The sequence below is a fragment of the Pseudophryne corroboree genome, chromosome 1 (assembly GCF_028390025.1).
Source record: "Pseudophryne corroboree isolate aPseCor3 chromosome 1, aPseCor3.hap2, whole genome shotgun sequence".
NCBI classification, from domain to species: Eukaryota; Metazoa; Chordata; class Amphibia; order Anura; family Myobatrachidae; genus Pseudophryne; species Pseudophryne corroboree.
Genome location: NC_086444.1, coordinates 445,550,425 through 445,571,420, shown reverse-complemented (window position 1 = coordinate 445,571,420; position 20,996 = coordinate 445,550,425). Strand labels below are relative to the sequence as shown.

At 45.5% G+C, this 20,996-nt stretch overlaps 1 protein-coding gene across 3 annotated transcripts in view; it reads right to left on the bottom strand.

Annotated features, from left to right (window-relative positions):
• The window catches only part of LOC134891479 (uncharacterized), a 220,921-nt gene that overhangs the window by 180,916 nt on the left and 19,009 nt on the right, over nucleotides 1-20,996 (bottom strand). For all 3 annotated transcript variants that reach the window (XM_063913535.1, XM_063913536.1, XM_063913534.1), the window contains exons 2-3: nucleotides 10,373-10,651; nucleotides 8,698-9,015 (exon numbers count right to left, since the gene is read on the bottom strand). In XM_063913535.1, coding sequence (XP_063769605.1) covers nucleotides 8,698-9,015; nucleotides 10,373-10,651 — 597 coding nt within the window. The remainder of the gene's footprint in view (nucleotides 1-8,697; nucleotides 9,016-10,372; nucleotides 10,652-20,996) is intronic.

Sequence of the window (20,996 nt, the reverse complement as noted above, 5' to 3'; positions counted from 1 at the left end):
CAATGGAAAGAAGGCCTTCAAGATTAATGTCCAGATGGCTATAAGAGAAAGGCCTTCTCATTAAATTAATGAGCAGTGATAAGAATATATACAGGAATGCTATAATTGGTTTAATTAAATCATTGTTTATCTTTGCACACGGTGTACTTTGATTGGCTAACACACTGCCATACCTTTATTCCTTTGTTCATTTGTGTATAAATAAAGGCTCCTAAAGCAACGAGTCAGATCAGAAATGACTTGCTGAGCTTCTACATATCTCCTGTGTGTTGTCTCATTATTTCTGGTCTCCAGCCAGCTGCTAAGTACAGAACCATTGACTGATGTTCAAGGGTATTAAACAGACGACCGAAGGACGTTGATATACGGAGTCTATCTCCAACAAGGGTGATGGGAGAGAGAGGCAGGGGATAAGTAAGGAGAGGCTGAGGGTGATGGGGGATGGCAGAGAGTGACTAGGGAGAGGCAGAGGGAGGCATAGGATGAAAGAGAGGAAGAGGGTGGCATGGGGAGATATGGGGTGACCAGGATGGCTGTGGGGGACAAGGAAATGGCAGAGGGTGACAGGGGGATGGCAGAGGGTGACTAGGAAGATGCATAGGTTGGCAAGGGAGGCAGTGGGTGGCAGGGAGAGGTAGAGGGTGGCAGTGGGAGAGAGGTTGAGGCAATGACTGGCAGGGTGATGCAAAAGGTGGCAGGGAGTAGCAGAAGAAGGTGACTTGGGAGAGGCAGACAGTAACAGAGGGATGGCAAAGTGAGACAGTGGGTGACGAGAATAACAGTAGAGGACAGGGGAATGGCAGTGGGTGATTGGGGGATGGCAGAGAGTAACTAGGAAGAGGCATAGGTTGGCAGAGAGAGGCAGTGGATAACAGGGAGATGCAGTGGGTGGCAGGGGATGTAAGTGGGTGAGAGGTTGAGGCAGTGACTGGCAGTGAGATGCAGAAGAAATCACCATTGAACCAAACATTGGCAAAATAATATTGGTACCAATGCAAATCATGAATTTACTAATATGCAAATTCGCACCAATTTTGCAACACAATTCACTAAACCAGGTGTTCTTGAACTTTTTTGGTCCGGCATCCCGTCAGACAATAAAAATTATTACAGGACACCAGAAAGTTGTTGTTATTATTATTACATTTTATTAGTAAGGCGCCACAAGTGGTTCGTAGCACCATTCATATAGCACACATTAGAACAATACAGAGTAGACTAAACATCACACTACAGCAGGCATTCTCAACCGCGGTCCTCAAGGCACACCAACAGTGCAGGTTTTAGTGATATCCAGGCTTCAGCGCAGATGGTTAAATCAAAATAACTGAGGTACTAATTAAGTCACCTGTGTTCAAGCCTGGATATCAACAAAACCAGGACTGTTAGTGTGCCTTGAGGACAGAGGTTGGGAAACTCTGCACTACAGTAACCAAAACTAAATGGAGCATAAGTAACAATTAGCACCACACATCTCAATACACAATACAGCTGGAATGTAATCGGTGTATTAATAGGGTAGTGCTATGAGTGAAAGATGAAGCAGGTTAGACGACTGCTGGGTAGATGAGGGCTGTAGTAGAAGTGTGAGAGAAGAGGGCATTGGGTGATAGGGAGAGGCAGAGGATGACCGGGAGGCAGTGGGTAATGGGCGATGGCAGAGGGTGACTAGGGAGAGGCAGTGGTTGTTTAATTAATACGTTTTCTCCTGTTTCCCCTCCACATCCTACACTGTGTGCTGCTACATCCCATAAAGTTTGTGCTCAGTGCTTCCCTCCTTCCCACATGCTCCCCTGCTGCTGCTTTCCGGAACCCCCCTGGCACCCTCAGATGACCTTACCATGCTGCACTTACTTACAAGAGGCTTATCTGAGTCTGACTGCAGTCCACTGCTGGTTGCCTGTTTCATCTGTAAGTTTCCTACAGATCAGAAGCCCCAGGACCCAGAAGCATCCTTGTTGCCAGCCATGTGACCCCTGTGGATATCTGTATGTAGAAGAGGGAGTCAGGAGTCCTGGAAGGAGAAGAGCCCTTTATTGGGTGCTCCGCACTTTCTCTGGAATCCCAGGGATTAGGTGACTAATTGGTGTTTGGAAGGGGGGGGGGGTTGAATGCTTTGGACAGGGGATCCAGTCAAGGGTGTCCCCTGGCTATGGAATTACCCCCCTGCTAGTAAGAGTCTGGAGCTTGTCCCGGAAATACAGGGGGGCCCCACACCATGTTTCCCCTGTATTTCCTAAACCAGGACCGCCTCACACAGTATGGTGCTGGTTATGCTTTTGGAGGGACCCCACACCATTTATTTTTCTAAAATTTACCCTTTAAGTCACTTAAAACATGAAAAGACTCACTGATCCGTGCAGGCTTCACAACAAACAAGATGCTTTATCGCAGCTAAATTCGCACCTCCCAACATGCAAAAAAATGTTTCTTATCACCATCGGACAACACGATTTAGCCCAACACGACTATTAGTAAATGTGCGATTTGCGGTGCAAAATGTTCCAGTGATAAGGGGTGATTGGGGATTACAGCCCAAAATGATTCTTAGTAAATTTCCCCCCTAGGCAGTGTGTTTGAGTTTGTTAACCATAATAAATTAGTGATAAAATGTAACTATTGACAAATAGCTTTCTTTCCCCACAACTAAAACTTAACACTACAAGAAGAAAGATGTTTGAAGAATCACAATAGTAAAGAATAGACCATGCAGATACTGCAATTGACGGAATGTATCTTGTGGGAATAATTGTGTTTGAGTCGCGGCCTTAAATAGGCACAGTTGCAGAAAATATTGATAATCTGTTGAAATACAGCTAACCATGGGCCTTATTCAGGTTTGTTAGCAAACCAAAAAAATAAGCAATTGTGCAAATCCATGTTGCACTGCAGGTGGGGCAGATGTAACATGTGCAGAGTACAGTTAGATTTGGGTGAGGTGTATTCAAACCGAAATCTAAATTGCAGTGTAGAAATTAATCAGCCATTATTTACCCTGTACAAAAACAATGTTAGCCACTCAAATCTGAATCTCTGTGCACATATTACATCTGCCCCACCTGCAGTACAACATGGTTTTGCCTAATTGCTAACTTTTTGGTGTGCTAACAAACCTGAATAACCCCCTATGTACCTAAGTGGGCAAAATTAATATGAAATAGTTATAATCTAACCCACAGAGGTTGATTTTGAGGAGGATTAAACATAGAACAAAATTGGGTCTGGGACTCCAGGTCGACACCAAAAAGGTCGACACGCCTTATGTCGACACCAATTGGTTGACACGCCTTAGGTCGACATGGCCAAAAGGTCAACATGGAAAAAGGTCGACATGAGTTTTTAGTGGGGGGGTTTGTGTCGTTTTCTTCGTAGAGTGACCGGGAACCCCAATTAGTGCACCGCGTCCCTTCGGTTACCGTTTCCCAATCATAGTCCACGTGGATCATAAAGTATGAAAAAGTTCAAAAAATAATTTTTTTTTTTGAAAAACTCATGTCGACCTTGTTTATGTCGACCTTTTGTCCATGTTGACCTTTTTGGTGTCGACCTGGAGTCCGGATACCAACAAAATTCTATGTATGATTTAACATCTGCTTTATGGGAGAGGCACCATAAGACCCTAATTTTTTCCTAAGTCAGGATTTCCATTACATTTGCAGTCACACAGTAATATTCAGTTAACACAACCTAAGATTAGGAAGAACAAATGGCATGAGGTGCAATATTTATGGACCTTTTGTGGATCCGAAGACTGCCCTGGACTCAGAAAGTGTCATTTGTAATAAGGACACCAAACATGCTGAAATTCAGAGCAATAGCCTTTGGTAACTTTTCAAACTGGGTCTCATTTTAAACTACTGTCTGTACCAGGGCCGGACTAGCCATCTGGCACTTCTGGCAAATGCCAGTAGGGCCGATGGCCACGTGGGCCGGTCCAGCCGACCCCCTCTTGTGTCACTGAGACACGCTGCCGCTCAGTCCGGCGGCAGCGTGTCTCAGCTGTCAGAAGCTCAGAGCGCGCCAGCGCGGCTTTGTCTGGCGGCGTGTAGCGGACTTCAAACCAGCCGCCGGTTCGTGAGCCAATCAGAGCTCGCGGACCGGCAGCCAATCAGGAGCAGCCGCTGCCGGTCCGCGATCTCTGATTGGCTCACGAACCGGCGGCTGGTTAGAAGTCCGCTACACGCCGCTAGACATAGCCGCGCTGGCGCGCTCTGAGCTCCTGACACCCTCACATCACAGCCGGAGGAGCAGCAGCAGCAGCGGTAAGTAAGCTGCTGTGGGGGCAATTGGCTGGCACTGTGGGGGGCACTGGGGGCATTTGTATACCTGACATTGTGGGGGCAATTGGCTGGCACTGTGGGGGCATTTGTATACCTGGCATTGTGGGGGCAATTGGCTGGCACTGTGGGGGCATTTGTATACCTGGCACTGTGGGGGCAATTGGCTGGCACTGTGGGGGCATTTGTATACCTGGCATTGTGGGGGCAATTGGCTGGCACTGTGGGGGCATTTGTATACCTGGCACTGTGGGGGCAATTGTTTACCTGGCACTGTGGGGGAATTTGTATACCTGGCACTGTGGGGGCATTTGTATACCTGGCACTGTGGGGGCAATTGTTTACCTGGCACTGTGGGGGAATTTGTATACCTGGCACTGTGGGGGCATTTGTATACCTGGCACTGTGGGGGCAATTGTTTACCTGGCACTGTGGGGGCATTTGTATACCTAGCACTGTGGGGGCATTTGTATACCTGGCACTGTGGGGGCAATTGTTTACCTGGCACTGTGGGGGAATTTGTATACCTGGCACTGTGGGGGCATTTGTATACCTGGCACTGTGGGGGCAATTGTTTACCTGGCACTGTGGGGGCATTTGTATACCTAGCACTGTGGGGGCATTTGTATACCTGGCACTGTGGGGGCAATTGGCTGGCACTGTGGGGGCAATTGTTTACCTGGCACTGTGGGGGCATTTGTATACCTGGCACTGTGGGGGCATTTATATACCTGGCACTGTGGGGCATTTGTGGATCTGGCACTGTGGGGGCATTTATATACCTGGCACTGTGGGGCATTTGTGGATCTGGCACTGTGGGGGCATTTATATACCTGGCACTGTGGGGCATTTGTGGATCTGGCACTGTGGGGGCATTTGTATACCTGGCACTGTGGGGGGATTTGTATATCTGGCACTGTGGGGGCAATTGTGGATCTGGCACTGCACTATTGGGGGCATATGTCTGTGTATCACGTCCCATTTTAATTGGCCACACCCATATTTTTGGCGCGCTTGCCTTCGGCGCGCGCACACAATACCTCTATGGGACACTCTCTGTCTAAATGGTCGCCGATTGGCCCCGCCGGGAGTGCACACAGACGCTCTCATTCTACAGAATGGGGCGCGTGCGTGTCCACGCCCCTTTTCTGGAGCGCGTGCGCTTAGTTACAACCTTTATTTTTCCATACCCCCCACTTCAACATTTCCACTTCAACCAATGGTTGTGTGTATTTTAATACAGAATGAAGTACACTTGTATGTTGTTATAATATTAATTATATTTGTAAGAGCATAGACTAAGAAGTAGGAGGAGTCGGGAATAGTAAGGGGAGGAGTCAGATGCTGACACCGAGGTGGGCCTGTGTGCTTCAAAAATGCCAGGGCCTATTTTTGGTACCAGTCCGGCCCTGGTCTGTACAGTATACAGGATAAGTAACTAGTAATGAGGACATCCATTACCAATCCCTGTGAGGCAAAATAAAGATACTATATATGACACTGGAGGGGTGTAAAATAATAAATACAGAAATACACTGGTCACAGGGTAGCCAGTGGGAAAGGGGGTACAATGAAATTGGAGCCTGTTACATGGGGAGGTTGGTTTATAAAACATGGATTATTCATTACTCCTAAGGGTGTATGTGTGTATGGGGTGGGGGGGGGGGGGGGGGTGCTATTATTGGGATTTTGGTCTGTTGACAATGAGGGGTGGAAAGTTATTTTATAATGGGGACTTATGGACATGGGGGGATGAGGAGGTGCAAAATACCCCCTAGATATATATATTTTTATATATTCTAAAAAAAAAAAGTAGTAAGATTAAGTAATTTCTGAATGGTTTTGTGGGGAAAAAGTCGTCAGTTAAGTGGTTAAATCTTGATGTACTAAAGAGTGTTCAGATGAACCAGCAAAAAAATCACAATCCATGTCAAAGTCTAGGTACAGTACTGTAGAAGGGGTATACTATGGTATGCCGGCGGCTGGGCTCCCGGCGGCCAGCATACCGGCGCCGGAATCATGATCGCCGGCATACAGACAGCTGGGTGAGCGCAAATGAGCACCTTGTGGGCTCGCTGCGCTCACCACGCTGCGGTCACGGTGGTGCGCTAGGCACGCCACGCTATCTAGTCTCCCTCCAGGACCCCCAAGTGGAAGATAAGGTGTCGGTATGCCGGGTGTCGGGATTCCGGCACTGGTATACTGTGCACCGGGATCCCAACAGCTGGCAAACTGAAGACCACCCCTGTAGAAGGGTAGGAACAATCAGGCAGAGTAAATCATAACCCAAAGCCAGTAGTCAAAGTTAAAGAAATATCGTAATTCCCAGGGCAGAGCTATGAAGCCAATTACATTCAGTGACGGTTTTCTGAGCTTGTAAAAATAGGCACTATTCTGTCTTTACTATGTCAAGTTGTACCTCCCCACCACGATGGTACATTTGATGGTACATTGATGGTACATGCCAGATCACGTAGACACTGTTCTGTAGACATGCTTGACATTGAAGGCACAGAAGATTCTAGAGAGGAGATTTATCAAAGCTTCAAGGGGGATATGTACTAAGCCTTGGAGAGTGTAAAAGTGGAGAGAGATAAACACAGCCTGTAACATGGCAGTTAGGAGCTGATTGACTGGTACTTTATCTCTCTCCACTTTATCACTCTCCAAGGCATAGTACATCTCCCATGAGAAAATGTGAAATTGCTCATAGAAACCAATCCGCTTCTAGCTATCATGTATCTAGCACCAACTATAAAATGACAGTTCGAAGGTGATTGGTCACTACAGTATGGGAAACTTCTCTACTTTTTCTCTTTAGAATGTTTGATACATATTCTCCTAGAACTGGGAACTGGCAGCTAAACAGCCGTACATGTGCAACATATAGAAAGAATGAATATCTCACGCTTCGTACTATTAGTGTTAAATGACCAAACTCACAATATGCTATTTATAACTGGTCAAGTTTAGTGCTTAACACTTTGTAACTGAACAGCCATCTGTTCTATAGGGTTAAGGTCTCGACAGGTCATCTGTGTGTATGGTTTACAATAACTGAGAAATGCCGAGAGTGGATGTAATGTTTTAATTATAATGTATCTCTGTATTCTGCAGCAATGGCTAGATGACAACATGAGATTATAATGATTTTTATCATGGGGTACGATATTGTCATTTATTAGGGGTTCACAAAAAGATTAAAGTTGTGAACATTTTCCTGTACTGAGGTTATTCATTTTGGAAAGGGCGCACTCCGGATCCTAAGTGCAGGGTCACCGAGATGGGTTGGGGGGCGGGTACTAATTACCCGGGCTGGGCTTGGTGGAGGGGCCCGGCAGGAGCCCGTCCCAGGCCTGGGCCAGCTGCTGAGGGAGAGTGAAGCCACTGAAACCCCCAGTGTGGCCAGCATAGCACCATTTTGCAGCCACACATCCCCAGATCTGCCTACTCTCCCATCAGTACCAAGTCCTGCACTCTCAGTGGCACAGCCTGTGTGTGCTACTGTGGGCCTTCTCTGTCTGTCCTCCATAGTGAGAGGACATGCCCCTGAGTGTCTGTGTCCCATACCGGAGACTGTGCCACATACTGGAGACTGTACATCACAGCGGAGGCTTTAAAATCTCACTGTGCCACCACCAATTACCATCAGAAGGCTAATACCACTGTGTGTATAGACTGTACACAGCACCGTAACAGGTCTTTATTGCGTCATGTGCTTGCCACGCCCTCTGAGCACATGATGTTATGACATCATGCTCAGGAGGCAGGGCCATCAGCACATGCAATTAGCCCCCTGGAGCATCCTCAGGGGGCTGTAAGAGCTGAAGTGTAAATGTATGGAGCATCCAAAGGACTGCATAGTGATTCCTCCTGCAATATGCCATTTCAGGCACCATGCTAGCCAGATGCAGGGGCCGTGGGTGAGCAGCAATGCCACCCACAGGGCTCTATGCTCTGCACCGAGGCACCACCTGCACACCATTAGTTACAGCCTTGTAAACACAGGTGTGTGCTACTCCATCTATGCACACTGCTTGCATTAATCCTGAAGCTCCTGGCTGCATCCGTCTCATACCACTGTATGTGTATGCTTGCATTAACCCTGTGTTACCCTGCATCCTGTATTCTGCTGGTTAACAAACCAACAAGCCTGATTGAGATATTTGCTATGCGGACTGACCTCCGTTGAACACAACTGACACCTATCAATATCATAGGTTCTGTCAATAGTTAATACAATGTTAACAGTGTGTTGGTCTTTGGCTAAACCTGATCAAATTGGGTTATGTATATAGCAATTATTTCAAGACTGTCGGTCAATAACTTTCACTTACAGTAAGATGAATCAAGGCTAGATATACTATAACTGTTCTGTGGAAAATTTGTTTCATATACTTAATTATTAATGTTTCCTTACCTGAGCATTTGCTAATGTTTTTCATGTGGCTTAGTTTTTCCAGGGTCACCTTACAAGTGTACTCATCGTTATTCAACCAGCTCTCTCTGCTGATATTCAGTGTACTTTTTCCAAAGAAAAGACCATCTTCACCTTTCCAGGTATTGAAGTTACTGTTAGTATGGTGTAGTCCATTCTTAAGCCAAACAACAGTAGTGTCATTGGGGTAAAAACTGGATACAAGACAAACTATAGGCACAATGCTCAACTGCTTAGAATTCTCATAGGAAGCCAGATAGATCTCTGTGTCGGGCTGTGAAACCTTTACCTCTGTGCAGACTGAAACAAAAGAAAATACATGTTGACTATGAGTGAACTGAACTAAGAAAACAGATCAGTGGCATAGTATAGTTAGTGTAATATCGATAATCTGTCAAGATGGCCAACTACGTCAAAGTCTTCCCATCTGGCCAGTCCCTATCCTGACTCATAAAAGCACGAGAATTGCTCTGCATCCTTTGCCAAGTATCACACAGATTTTATACACAAGCTGTGCTTTTAAGATGGGTTGAGGTCTGATGGCTCATAAGTTTAAAGAGGCAGAATCTCTTCCAAGCATTTCAATTAAAGAGCACCTGGATAATAGACTTATGTATGGGAAAATGGGGTAAAAGAGAAAATGTGACCACAAAATTATATTATAAACAACAGGCTTTCATCTATATATAGCTTTGCTCTGAAAGGACTCAAAATGCTTAACCGAAATCATGAGTCTAATACAAAGGAGTAGATTTTCAGAAAATAGAGGAACCAGGAAAATAATAGAGGTGATTCAGACATTTCGGGATATCAGTTCCATGTATTATCCTTCCTTCCCATGAAGGTGTCGGGTGTGACAGCCATCTTGGACATACTACATATGTTACACTGGGCAGGGTAGGGAACTCCTAGACTAGATGACACATAATGAGGGAGCTACAGAAACCTAAAGCAAGATACATGATCCTTACAAAATTATCAGATCCATGCATTGTTCATCCAACACATGAGCATACCAGGTGAGGCAGCCACCTCAGGTACACTATATAGGTTACAACGTGAGATATAAGCACATGGAAATAAGACATACAAGGGTAAAATGAAAATGCAACTAACAGAATACCAACTGCAGAAATAGTTCAACAGGCTATTCATTGTGGCCTTCAAAGTAGCATGCAGGGAAGCCATCTTGGGCACACTACAAAGGTTACAGTGGGTAGGATAAGCAATCTGTAGAAGTGTAACAAGGTGGGGAATTACAGAACAAATAGAGAAAAGACATCAGAACACAGGGAAGCACACACAAAGAAACAGGTGAGGGACAGTAGAAAAGGGGAGACGGGACCATGATGGGGTGATATGGAGAGATATGGAAAGCAGCCAGCATATTGCATGTAGGAGTTCATGGAAACAACAGATTAAAAACAAATGTGCCATACTGCAGAATGAATGAGAACATATTGCAATAGTAGTAGTTATAATGCACAACATTATACAACAGTGGGTAGAATCACCAAGTGAATTTGCAGGAAGGTGGAGTAGTAGCATGCATGGGGTGCATATCTTATCCATATGTTTTCTATCTTCACAGACAGTTATATATTTTATTAAGGAATGTCTGTATTTTATACTTGGTGTTGCTAAAAGAAAAACATACCTTCAATCAGATTCTTTTTCATGTCACCAATGGAGCAGGTGAATTTATTATTTTTCCAATCTGAGGAGCTAATGGTCATGAAGCTGGTCACTGCAGAGATGTCCTTGCCTATTGTTGTCAGCTGTCTGGCCTTATTGTTCTCCACGTCATTCCATTTTATAACCTTCTTATCTATCGGTATGGCATCTGTGAGAAGGCAGCCAATGGTGAAAGGTAGATGGCCTCTGACTATGTCACAGCATGGAAACAAGAGATGCAGGGTGCCAGCTGATTCTTTCTCTAGAAGATAAAGTACAAATATGAATTAACTCCAAAGAACTGTTTATGTGAGTAGTTTTTCTGCAACCTTTTTTTTTTTTTTAAAGCATACAGTAGTATGTTCTGTTATTAATCCTGCCTTAACCAAGTAGTATGTTATATTATTATTCCTGCCTTAACCAAGAAATATCTGTTTTACCACTCTGTCCTATAACAAGTGATATTACTAAATAACCCACAATGATACTTTCCAATGTAATTCATAGGTAATGTGGATGGAGATAAAGTACCAGCCAATCAGCTCCTAGCTGCCATGTTACAGGCTGGGTTTGAAAAATAACAGTTAGAAGCTGGTTGGTTGGTACTTTATCTCTTTCCACTTTATTTCTTTCCAAGTCTTAGTACATAGACCCTAAAATCTCCAAATACTGTTGCAGGCAATCAATCAAACCGTATAACCATCAATAATGGCTTTATATATGTAATTAAGGTGTTTTTGCTTTGTAAATATTTATTCTCATAACAGTTGCTTGAAAAGAGAAAAAAAAAAGAGGAATCCTTCTCGGAATGACAATATCCTTTAAACTTTTTGAACTATCTTTTCTAATGTCTCTCCACAGTACTAAGTACTTAGCGGTGTTACTAATTAACTAAAGTCTTGTATATATCCCTTGTAGCCTGAACTGGGTCCATGAGTGAATAGACAGCAGTAGATATCACAGTCTACTAAGAGACTTTTTCACCATTGACAGTCCTGAAGAAGAAGACTAAAACTCTCTCCTCTCCGTCTCCTCATTTTCCAATAAAGCCTCCAGCATGTGAATCCCCTTCCTGTACCCTCCTCCCTTTCCCCATCACACAGCTTGATCATTGCTGAATATGTTATTCTGCTTAAGCCCATCTCTGCAATATGTCTATGTATTTCAATAAAAGTTTCATCTTCCCCTTTCTTATCCACTTCCCCTCTCATCATCAAACCCATTGATCTTTGTTGGAAATGTTGTCTTGCTTAAGTGATGAATGAATAGTGCAGTACATGATAAGTAGTGTAGGATGCCACATTGGCCCTCATTCAGATGTGGTTAGAGTAGCCATCATTGCTGCTTACATAGAAGTAACATGGTAATGAAGCAGGAGGTGTCACGCCTCCTGATGCATTACTGATCTGAGCAGCATCCTAGGATGCAGTATTGGATCTTGCCTGGCACCACAGGCAGGCTGCATGACCATGGGGTCGTGCTTACCGGCTGCGGCAAGTCCTACACAGAGGTCAGGAAATCTCCATCGCCATCCCTTCCCTGCCCCAAACGACATCAGACTGTTAATCACTGACAGTCTGATGCCGTAGTGCAACCAACGTCACAGACCTGTGCTGCACATGCGCGGTATGGGTCCGGTGCATGCCGGTACTTTGCTGCATGAGCCGCTACTCCTCCACATCTGATTGAGGGCCATTGTATGCATGACCTGTATTGTACTATAATATATGACTGGTACATATTTCATTGTATATTTTGTATTTGCTGAACTGCGATACAGTATGCAACACCTTATGCAAATGAGACACATCTACTCTTTAGGATACAGATTATAGTCATATACACATATATAGTCATATACAGTCATATATATAGTCATATACAATGGGAATTTCCACCAGAGTAAAACACAGATAAAAACATCAATCAAATAATCATGGCTATTTTATGATAGGGTACCAAAAATAAACCAACACCTTTCACCCAATGCAGTGTTTAAGGTTAGTGCAATAGAAGGACCTCACATGGCAATATTTGAATACATCGAACTATTTTTGCCATAACCAATACATTTGTATGACAGAACAGCTCATCTATCTATCTATCTATCTATCTATCTATCTATCTATCTATCTATCTATCTATCTATCTATCTATCTATCTATCTATCTATCTATCTATCTATCTATCTATCTATCATAGTTAACTCAATAAATAAAAATTCAAAACAACAAAAAAAGTAATGAAAGAGAGAATAACAACATCATAGTCATGTTAAAATAAAATATCTTTATTGTACTCATGACTCACATTTCATTTACATCAGCAAAAAGCACAGTGAAGTGAACTTACAGTATTACAATTATTTTATGTTTTATACAATATAGTAACAACAATACATATTTACAGAGCTGCAGATCATGGGTTCTGGATTTCACGATTGGCAGCTCAGTGCCAAAATATTATTCTGGGACAAACTACAGTCTTCAGGTTGCAATTATGTTATTTAACCTGTAGAAATACAGTAATACATAAAAAAGCATTAAAATATCCTCTGATGAACAAGACCAAGGAAAAATGCACATATCTGTACAGTTCTCTCAAAATATCTGTTTAGAGAAATACTTAGGTCAAATACCCATCATCATCATCATCATCATCATCATCATCATCATCATCATCATCATCATCATCATTTGATTTAAGTGGTTTGGTCAATGATGTTTACATAACTGTGTCTCAGGTACCAGAATAAACATAACATTGAGTAGTCTCTTGCATATAGAGGATAAAAGTACAGTATTCTCTTATTTATGGACAATTAAACTATCAGAGTGGCATGTGAGTTTGTGTGGAGGCATGTGGTGATGTCAGAGAGGCACTTGGGGTTATCTAATGGGGATGTCAGAGTTGAATCTGTATTTATCTGAGTGGTATCTGGAGGCATGTGGGGATGTCAGAGTGGCACGTTGATAGTCTGAGTGATATGTAGAGGAATGAGTTGTATAAGTAGTATGTGGAGATCTGGGAATGTCAGAGTGGCATATTGGGTGTCTGAGTGTTATGTGGTGGCAGGTGGTGATGTCTTAGGGCCAGTACTCACTGGCAGATGTGGGGAGAGCGAACCGCTCAGCACACATCTCTCCCCCCGCTCAGCACAGCGCGATGTGTGCTGAGCATGCGGGGGAAAGGGGGGGCCGCTCATTTCACCCAGCAGGTGAAGTGAGCGACCTGCTAGATTGGCCTGCATAGCAGGCCAATCTAGCACCAGCGATAGCGATGTGCGGGGCTGCACATTGCTATCGCTGTAGGGGGTACACACGGAGCGATAATGCTTAAATTCTAAGTAATCTTGTCAGATTGCTTAGAATATCGCTCCGTGAGTACCCCCCTTTAGTGGTATGCGGCGGCATGTTGTGATGTGAGAGTGGCACTTGGGGTGTCTGAGTGGTATGTGGCAGCATGTGGTGATGTCAGAGTGGCATGTGGGATGTTTGAGTGGTATGGGGAGGCATGTAGTGATGTCAGCGTGGCATATGAGGTGTTTGAGTAGTATGTGGAGGAATAGAGGGATGTTGGAACGGCACTCATGGTTGAGTAGTACAGTATATAGAGGTGTGGGGATATCAGAGTGGCATGTGGGATTGTCTGAGTAGTATGTGTAAGCATGTGGGGATATTTAAGTGGCATTTGGGGTTTGCTGAATGGTATGTAGAGGCATGCGGTGAAGTCAGAGTGGCATGTGGGGTTGTCTGAATGGTATGTGGAGGCATGTGGGGATGTCAGAGTGGTAGGTGGAGTGTCTTTGTGGTATGTGTTGGCATGTAGGGATATCAGAGTGGCATGTGGGGTTATCTGTGTGGTATGTGGAGGCATGTGGGGATGTCAGAGTGGTAGGTGGAGTGTCTTTGTGGTATGTGGTGACATGTGGGGATGTCAGAGTGGCATGTGGGGTTATCTGTGTGGTATGTGGAGGCATGTGGGGATGTCAGAGTGGTAGGTGGAGTGTCTTTGTGGTATGTGGTGACATGTAGGGATGTCAGAGTGGCATGTGGGGTTGTCTGAGTGGTATGTGGCAGCATGTGGGGATGTCAGAGTGGTAGGTGGAGTGTCTGAGTGGTATGTGGCGGCATGTGGTGATGTCAGATTGGTAGGTGGACTGTCTGAGTAGTATGTGGTGGCATGTGGTGATGTCAGAGTGGTATGTGGGGTGTCTGAGTGGTATGTGGATGCACATGGTGATGTCAGAGTGGCATGTGGGGTTGTCTGAGTGGTATGTGGAGTCAAGTGGTAATGTCTGATTGGCATATGGGGTTGTCTGGGTGGTATATGGAGGCATGTGGGGCTGTCTGAGTAGTACTGTATGTGAAGAAATATAGGGATGTCACAATGGCACTCAGGGTTGAGTAGTATGTGGAGTTGTGGGGATGTCAGTGTCATGTGGGATTGTCTAAGTAGTATGTGGAAGCATGTGACTGGTTTGAAGGATTATCATACAGTGCAACATGATTTTGCCCAGTTGCTTGCTTTTTTGTCTTACTTGCAGACATGAATCAGGCCCTATGTACTAAGCCTTGGAGAAAGATGAAGTGAACAGAGATAAAGTACCAGCCTATCAACTCCGAACTGCTATGTCACAGGCTGTGTTTGAAAAATGACACAACAGTTGCTTGAAAAGAGAAAAAAATAATTTATCCTTATCTGAATGACAATGTCCTTTCAACTTTTTTTAACTGTCTTTTCTAATGTCTCTCCAACCAACCACAGAACTCTGTTCTATTTCAGTCTACTTGTGGTCTATATACTAAGCTTTGGAGAGAGATAAAGTGGACAGAGATAAAAGTCCAACTTACCAGCTCCTAACTGTCATTTTTCAAACACAGCCTGTAACATGGCAGCTATGAGCTGATTGGCTAAGTACAGATGGTAGCACATAATATCACCAATCAAATATTAATTATTGTATAGGTATCTGATGTTGACTCTTGTCAGAAGAACATCACAGTACTTTGAGACATTGATATTTATGTACAGAGTCATACATTGCAGAGGGAGGTTTAATTAAGTGGCTGTGCTCATTGTGGGTAATTACAAGAGTACATTTCCTATTGCTTTGATCACACTACTACGGGGTAACCCACATTTTATTAGCAGGTAAGGTTCCAGTGGAACCTCATGGTAAACTGAATCTCCTCTTGATTGTCAACAAGAGCATCTTACATCTTTATATACAATTCAAAATAGTCACTGAGAATGTTCTAATGTCCATATTCAGAAATGTATTCAAAACTGATAAAAATCAACACTGACTTTATTTTTTCTTATGGTAAATTGTCAAATTCAAAGCATTCCCAATATTACAGTCATTATTTAGTGCTTATACATATTTCTCTGACGTCCTAGTGGATGCTGGGAACTCCGTAAGGACCATGGGGAATAGCGGCTCCGCAGGAGACTGGGCACAAAAGTAAAGCTTTAGGACTACCTGGTGTGCACTGGCTCCTCCCCCTATGACCCTCCTCCAAGCCTCAGTTAGATTTTTGTGCCCGGCCGAGAAGGGTGCACACTAGGGGCTCTCCTGAGCTTCTTAGTGAAAGTTTAGTTTTAGGTTTTTTATTTTCAGTGAGACCTGCTGGCAACAGGCTCACTGCATCGAGGGACTAAGGGGAGAAGAAGCGAACTCACCTGCGTGCAGAGTGGATTGGGCTTCTTAGGCTACTGGACACCATTAGCTCCAGAGGGACCGAACACAGGCCCAGCCTCGGAGCTCGGTCCCAGAGCCGCGCCGCCGGCCCCCTTACAGAGCCAGAAGCAAGAAGAGGTCCGGAAAAATCGGCGGCAGAAGACATCCTGTCTTCACCAAGGTAGCGCACAGCACTGCAGCTGTGCGCCATTGCTCCTCAGCACACTTCACACTTCGGTCACTGAGGGTGCAGGGCGCTAGGGGGGGGCGCCCTGAGCAGCAATAAAAACACCTTGGCTGGCGAAAATACATCACATATAGCCCCCAGGGCTATATGGATGAATTTTAACCCCTGCCAGATTCCACAGAAAAACGGGAGAAAAGGCCGCCGAGAAGGGGGCGGAGCCTATCTCCTCAGCACACTGGCGCCATTTTCTCTCACAGCTCCGTTGGAGGGAAGCTCCCTGGCTCTCCCCTGCAGTTACTACACTACAGAAAGGGGTTAAAAAAGAGAGGGGGGCACTAATTAGGCGCAGTATAACAATACAGCAGCTATAAGGGGAAAAACACTTATATAAGGTTATCCCTGTATATATATATAGCGCTCTGGTGTGTGCTGGCATACTCTCCCTCTGTCTCCCCAAAGGGCTAGTGGGGTCCTGTCCTCTATCAGAGCATTCCCTGTGTGTGTGCTGTGTGTCGGTACGTTGTGTCGACATGTATGAGGAGGAAAATGAGGTGGAGGCGGAGCAATTGCCTGTAACAGAGATGTCACCCCCTAGGGAGTCGACACCTGAGTGGATGAGCTTATGGAAGGAATTATGTGACAGTGTCAGCTCTTTACAAAAGATTGATGACATGAGACAGCCGGCGACTCAGCCTGTGCCTGTCCAGGTGTCTCAAAAGCCATCTGGGGCTCTAAAACGCCCGTTACCACAGATGGCAGATACAGACGCCGACACGGATACTGACTCCAGTGTCGACGATTAAGAGACGAATGTGACTTCCAGTAGGGCCACACGTTACATGATTGAGGCTATGGAAAATGTTTTTACACATTTCTGATAATACCAGTACCACTAAAAAGGGTATTAGGTTGGGTGAGAAAAAACTGCCTGTAGTTTTTCCTGCATCTGAGGAATTAAATGAAGTGTGTGATGATGCGTGGGTTTCCCCTGATAAAAACTGTTAATTCCTAAAAAGTTATTAGCATCATACCCCTTCCCGCCAGAGGATAGGGCACGTTGGGAAACACCCCTTAGGGTGAATAAAGCGCTCACATGCTTGTCTAAACAGGTGGCACTACCGTCCCCGGATACGGCCGCCCTTAAGGAACCTGCTGACAGAAAGCAGTAAAATATCCTAAAATGTATATACACTCACACGGGTGTGATACTGCGACCAGCAATCGCCTCAGCCTGGATGTGCAGTGCTGGGGTGGCTTGGTCGGATTCCCTGACTGACAATATTGATACCCTAGATAGGGACAGTATATTACTAACTATAGAGCATTTAAAAGATGCTTTTCTATATATGCGTGATGCACAGAGGGATATTTGCCGACTGGCATCAAGAGTAAGTGCGCTGTCCATTTCTGCCAGAAGAGAGTTATGGACAAGACAGTGGTCAAGTGATGATGATTCCAAAAGGCATATGGAAGTATCGCCTTATAAAAGGGAGGAGTTATTTGGGGTAGGTCTAACAGACCTGGTGGCCACTGGAAAATCCACATTTTTACCCCAGGTAGCTTCTCAACCTAAGAAGACGCCGTATTATCAGGCGCATTCCTTTCGGCCCCATAAGGACAAGCGGGCAAAAGGCGCCTCATTTCTGCCCCGTGGCAGAGGGAGAGGAAAAAGGCTGCAGCAAACAGCCAATTCCCAGGAACAAAAGCCCTCTCCCGCCTCCGCAAAGTCCTTAGCATGACGCTGGGGCTTTACAAGCGGTCTCAGGCACGGTGGGGGCCCGCTTCAAGAAATTCGAGACGTCTCCCCCTCGCCGTTTCATAAAGTCTGCTTTACCGACGTCTCCCTCAGACAGGGAGACAGTATTGCAAGCCATTCACAGGCTGTATTCCCAGCAGGTGATAATCAAGGTACCCCTCCTGCAACAGGGAAAGGGGTACTATTCCACACTATTGTGGTACCGAAGCCGGATGGCTCGGTAAGACCATTTTTAAATCTAAAATCCTTGAACACTTACATACAAAGGTTCAAATTCAAGATGGAGTCACTCAGAGCAGTGATTGCAAACCTGGAAGAAGGGGACTATATGGTCTCTCTGGACATCAAAGATGCTTACCTACATGTCCCAATTTACCCTTCTCCAAGGGTACCTCAGGTTTGTGGTACAGAACTGTCACTATCAGTTTCAGAAGCTGCCGATTGGATTGTCCACGGCACCCCGGGTCTTTACCAAGGTAATGGCCGAAATGATGATACTCCTTCGAAAGAAGGGAGTTTTAGTTATCCCTTACTTGGACGATCTCCTGATAAGGGCAAGATCCAGGGAACAGTTGGAAGTCGGGGTAGCACTATCTCAGATAGTGCTGCGGCAGCACGGTTGGATTCTCAATATTCCAAAATCGCAGCTGATCCCGACGACACGCCTTCTATTCCTAGGGATGATCCTGGACACAGTCCGGAAAAAGGTGTTTTCTCCCGGAGGAGAAAGCCAGGGGGTTATCCGAACTAGCCAGAAACCTCCTAAAACCAGGCCAAGTGTCAGTGGTGCACAAGGGTCCTGGGAAAAATGGTGGCTTCCTACGAAGAAATTCCATTCGGCAGATTCCACGCAAGAACTTTTCCAGTGGGACCTGCTGGACAAATGGTCCGGATCGCATCAGCGGATAACCCTGTCACCAAAGACAAGGGTGTCTCTCCTGTGGTGGTTGCAGAGTGCTCATCTTCTAGAGGGCCGCAGATTCGGCATTCAGGACTGGGTCCTGGTGACCACGGATGCCAGCCTGAGAGGCTGGGGAGCAGTCACACAGGGAAAAAATTTCCAGGGCTTGTGGTCAAGCCTGGAGACATCACTTCACATAAATATTTTGGAGCTAAGGGCCATTTACAATGCCCTAAGCCAAGCAATACCTCTGCTTCAAGGTCAGCCGGTGCTGATCCTGTCGGACAATATCACGGCAGTCGCCCACGTAAACAGACAGGGCGGCACAAGAAGCAGGAGGGCAATGGCAGAAGCTGCAAGGATTTTTCTCTGGGCGGAAAATCATGTGATAGCACTGTCAGCAGTGTTCATTCCGGGAGTGGACAACTGGGAAGCAGACTTCCTCAGCAGGCACGACCTCCACCCGGGAGAGTGGGGACTTCACCCAGAAGTCTTCCACATGATTGTAAACCATTGGGAAAAACCAAAGGTGGACATGATGGCGTCCCGCCTAAACAAAAAATTGGACAGGTATTGAGCCAGGTCAAGGGACCCTCAGGCAATAGCTGTGGACGCTCTGGTAACACCGTGGGTGTACCAGTCAGTGTATGTGTTCCCTCCTCTTCCTCTCATACCAAAAGTACTGAGAATTATAAGACGGAGGGGAGTAAGAACTATACTCGTGGCTCCGGTTTGGCCAAGAAGGACTTGGTACCCGGAACTTCAAGAGATGCTCACGGAGGACCAGAGGCCTCTACCTCTAAGAAGGGACCTGCTCCAGCAAGGACCCTGTCTATTCCAAGACTTACCGTGGCTGCGTTTGACGGCAGGGCGGTTGAACGCCGGATCCTGAAGGAAAAAGGCATTCCGGATGAAGTCATCCCTACCCTGGTCAAGTCAGGAAGGATGTAACCGCAAAGCATTATCACCGCATTTGGCGAAAATATGTTGCGTGGTGCGAGGCCAGTAAGGCCCCGATGGAGGAATTTCAATTAGGTCGATTCCTGCATTTCCTGTAAACAGGAGTGTCTATGGGCCTAAAATTGGGGTCCATTAAGGTTCAAATTTCGGCCCTGTCGATTTTCTTCCAGAAAGAACTGGCTTCAGTTCCTGAAGTTCAGACGTTTGTCAAGGGGGTACTGCATATACAGCCTCCTTTTGTGCCTCTAGTGGCACCTTGGGATCTCAATGTAGTTTTGGGGTTCCTAAAATCACATTGGTTGAACCACTCACCACTGTGGACTTAAAATATCTCACATGGAAAGTGGTAATGCTGTTGGCCCTGGCTTCAGCCAGGCGTGTCTCAGAATTGGCGGCTTTATCCTATAAAAGCCCTTACCTAATTTTTCATACGGACAGGGCAGAATTGAGGACTCGTCCTCAATTTCTCCCTAAGGTGGTTTCAGCGTTTCACTTGAACCAGCCTATTGTGGTACCTGCGGCTACTAGGGACTTGGAGGACTCCAAGTTGCTGGACGTAGTCAGGGCCCTGAAAATATAAGTTTCCAGGACGGCTGGAGTCAGAAAATCTGACTCGCTGTTTATCCTGTATGCACCCAACAAGCTGGGTGCTCCTGCTTCTAAGCAGACTATTGCTCGTTGGATTTGTAGTACAATTCAGCTTGCACATTCTGTGGCAGGCCTGCCACAGCCAAAATCTGTAAAAGCCCATTCCACAAGGAAGGTGGGCTCATCTTGGGCGGCTGCCCGAGGGGTCTCGGCTTTACAACTTTGCCGAGCAGCTACTTGGTCAGGGGCAAACACGTTTGCTAAATTCTACAAATTTGATACCCTGGCTGAGGAGGACCTGGAGTTCTCTCATTCGGTGCTGCAGAGTCATCCGCACTCTCCCGCCCGTTTGGGAGCTTTGGTATAATCCCCATGGTCCTTACGGAGTTCCCAGCATCCACTAGGACGTCAGAGAAAATAAGAATTTACTTACCGATAATTCTATTTCTCGTAGTCCGTAGTGGATGCTGGGCGCCCATCCCAAGTGCGGATTGTCTGCAATACTTGTACATAGTTATTGTTACAAAAATCG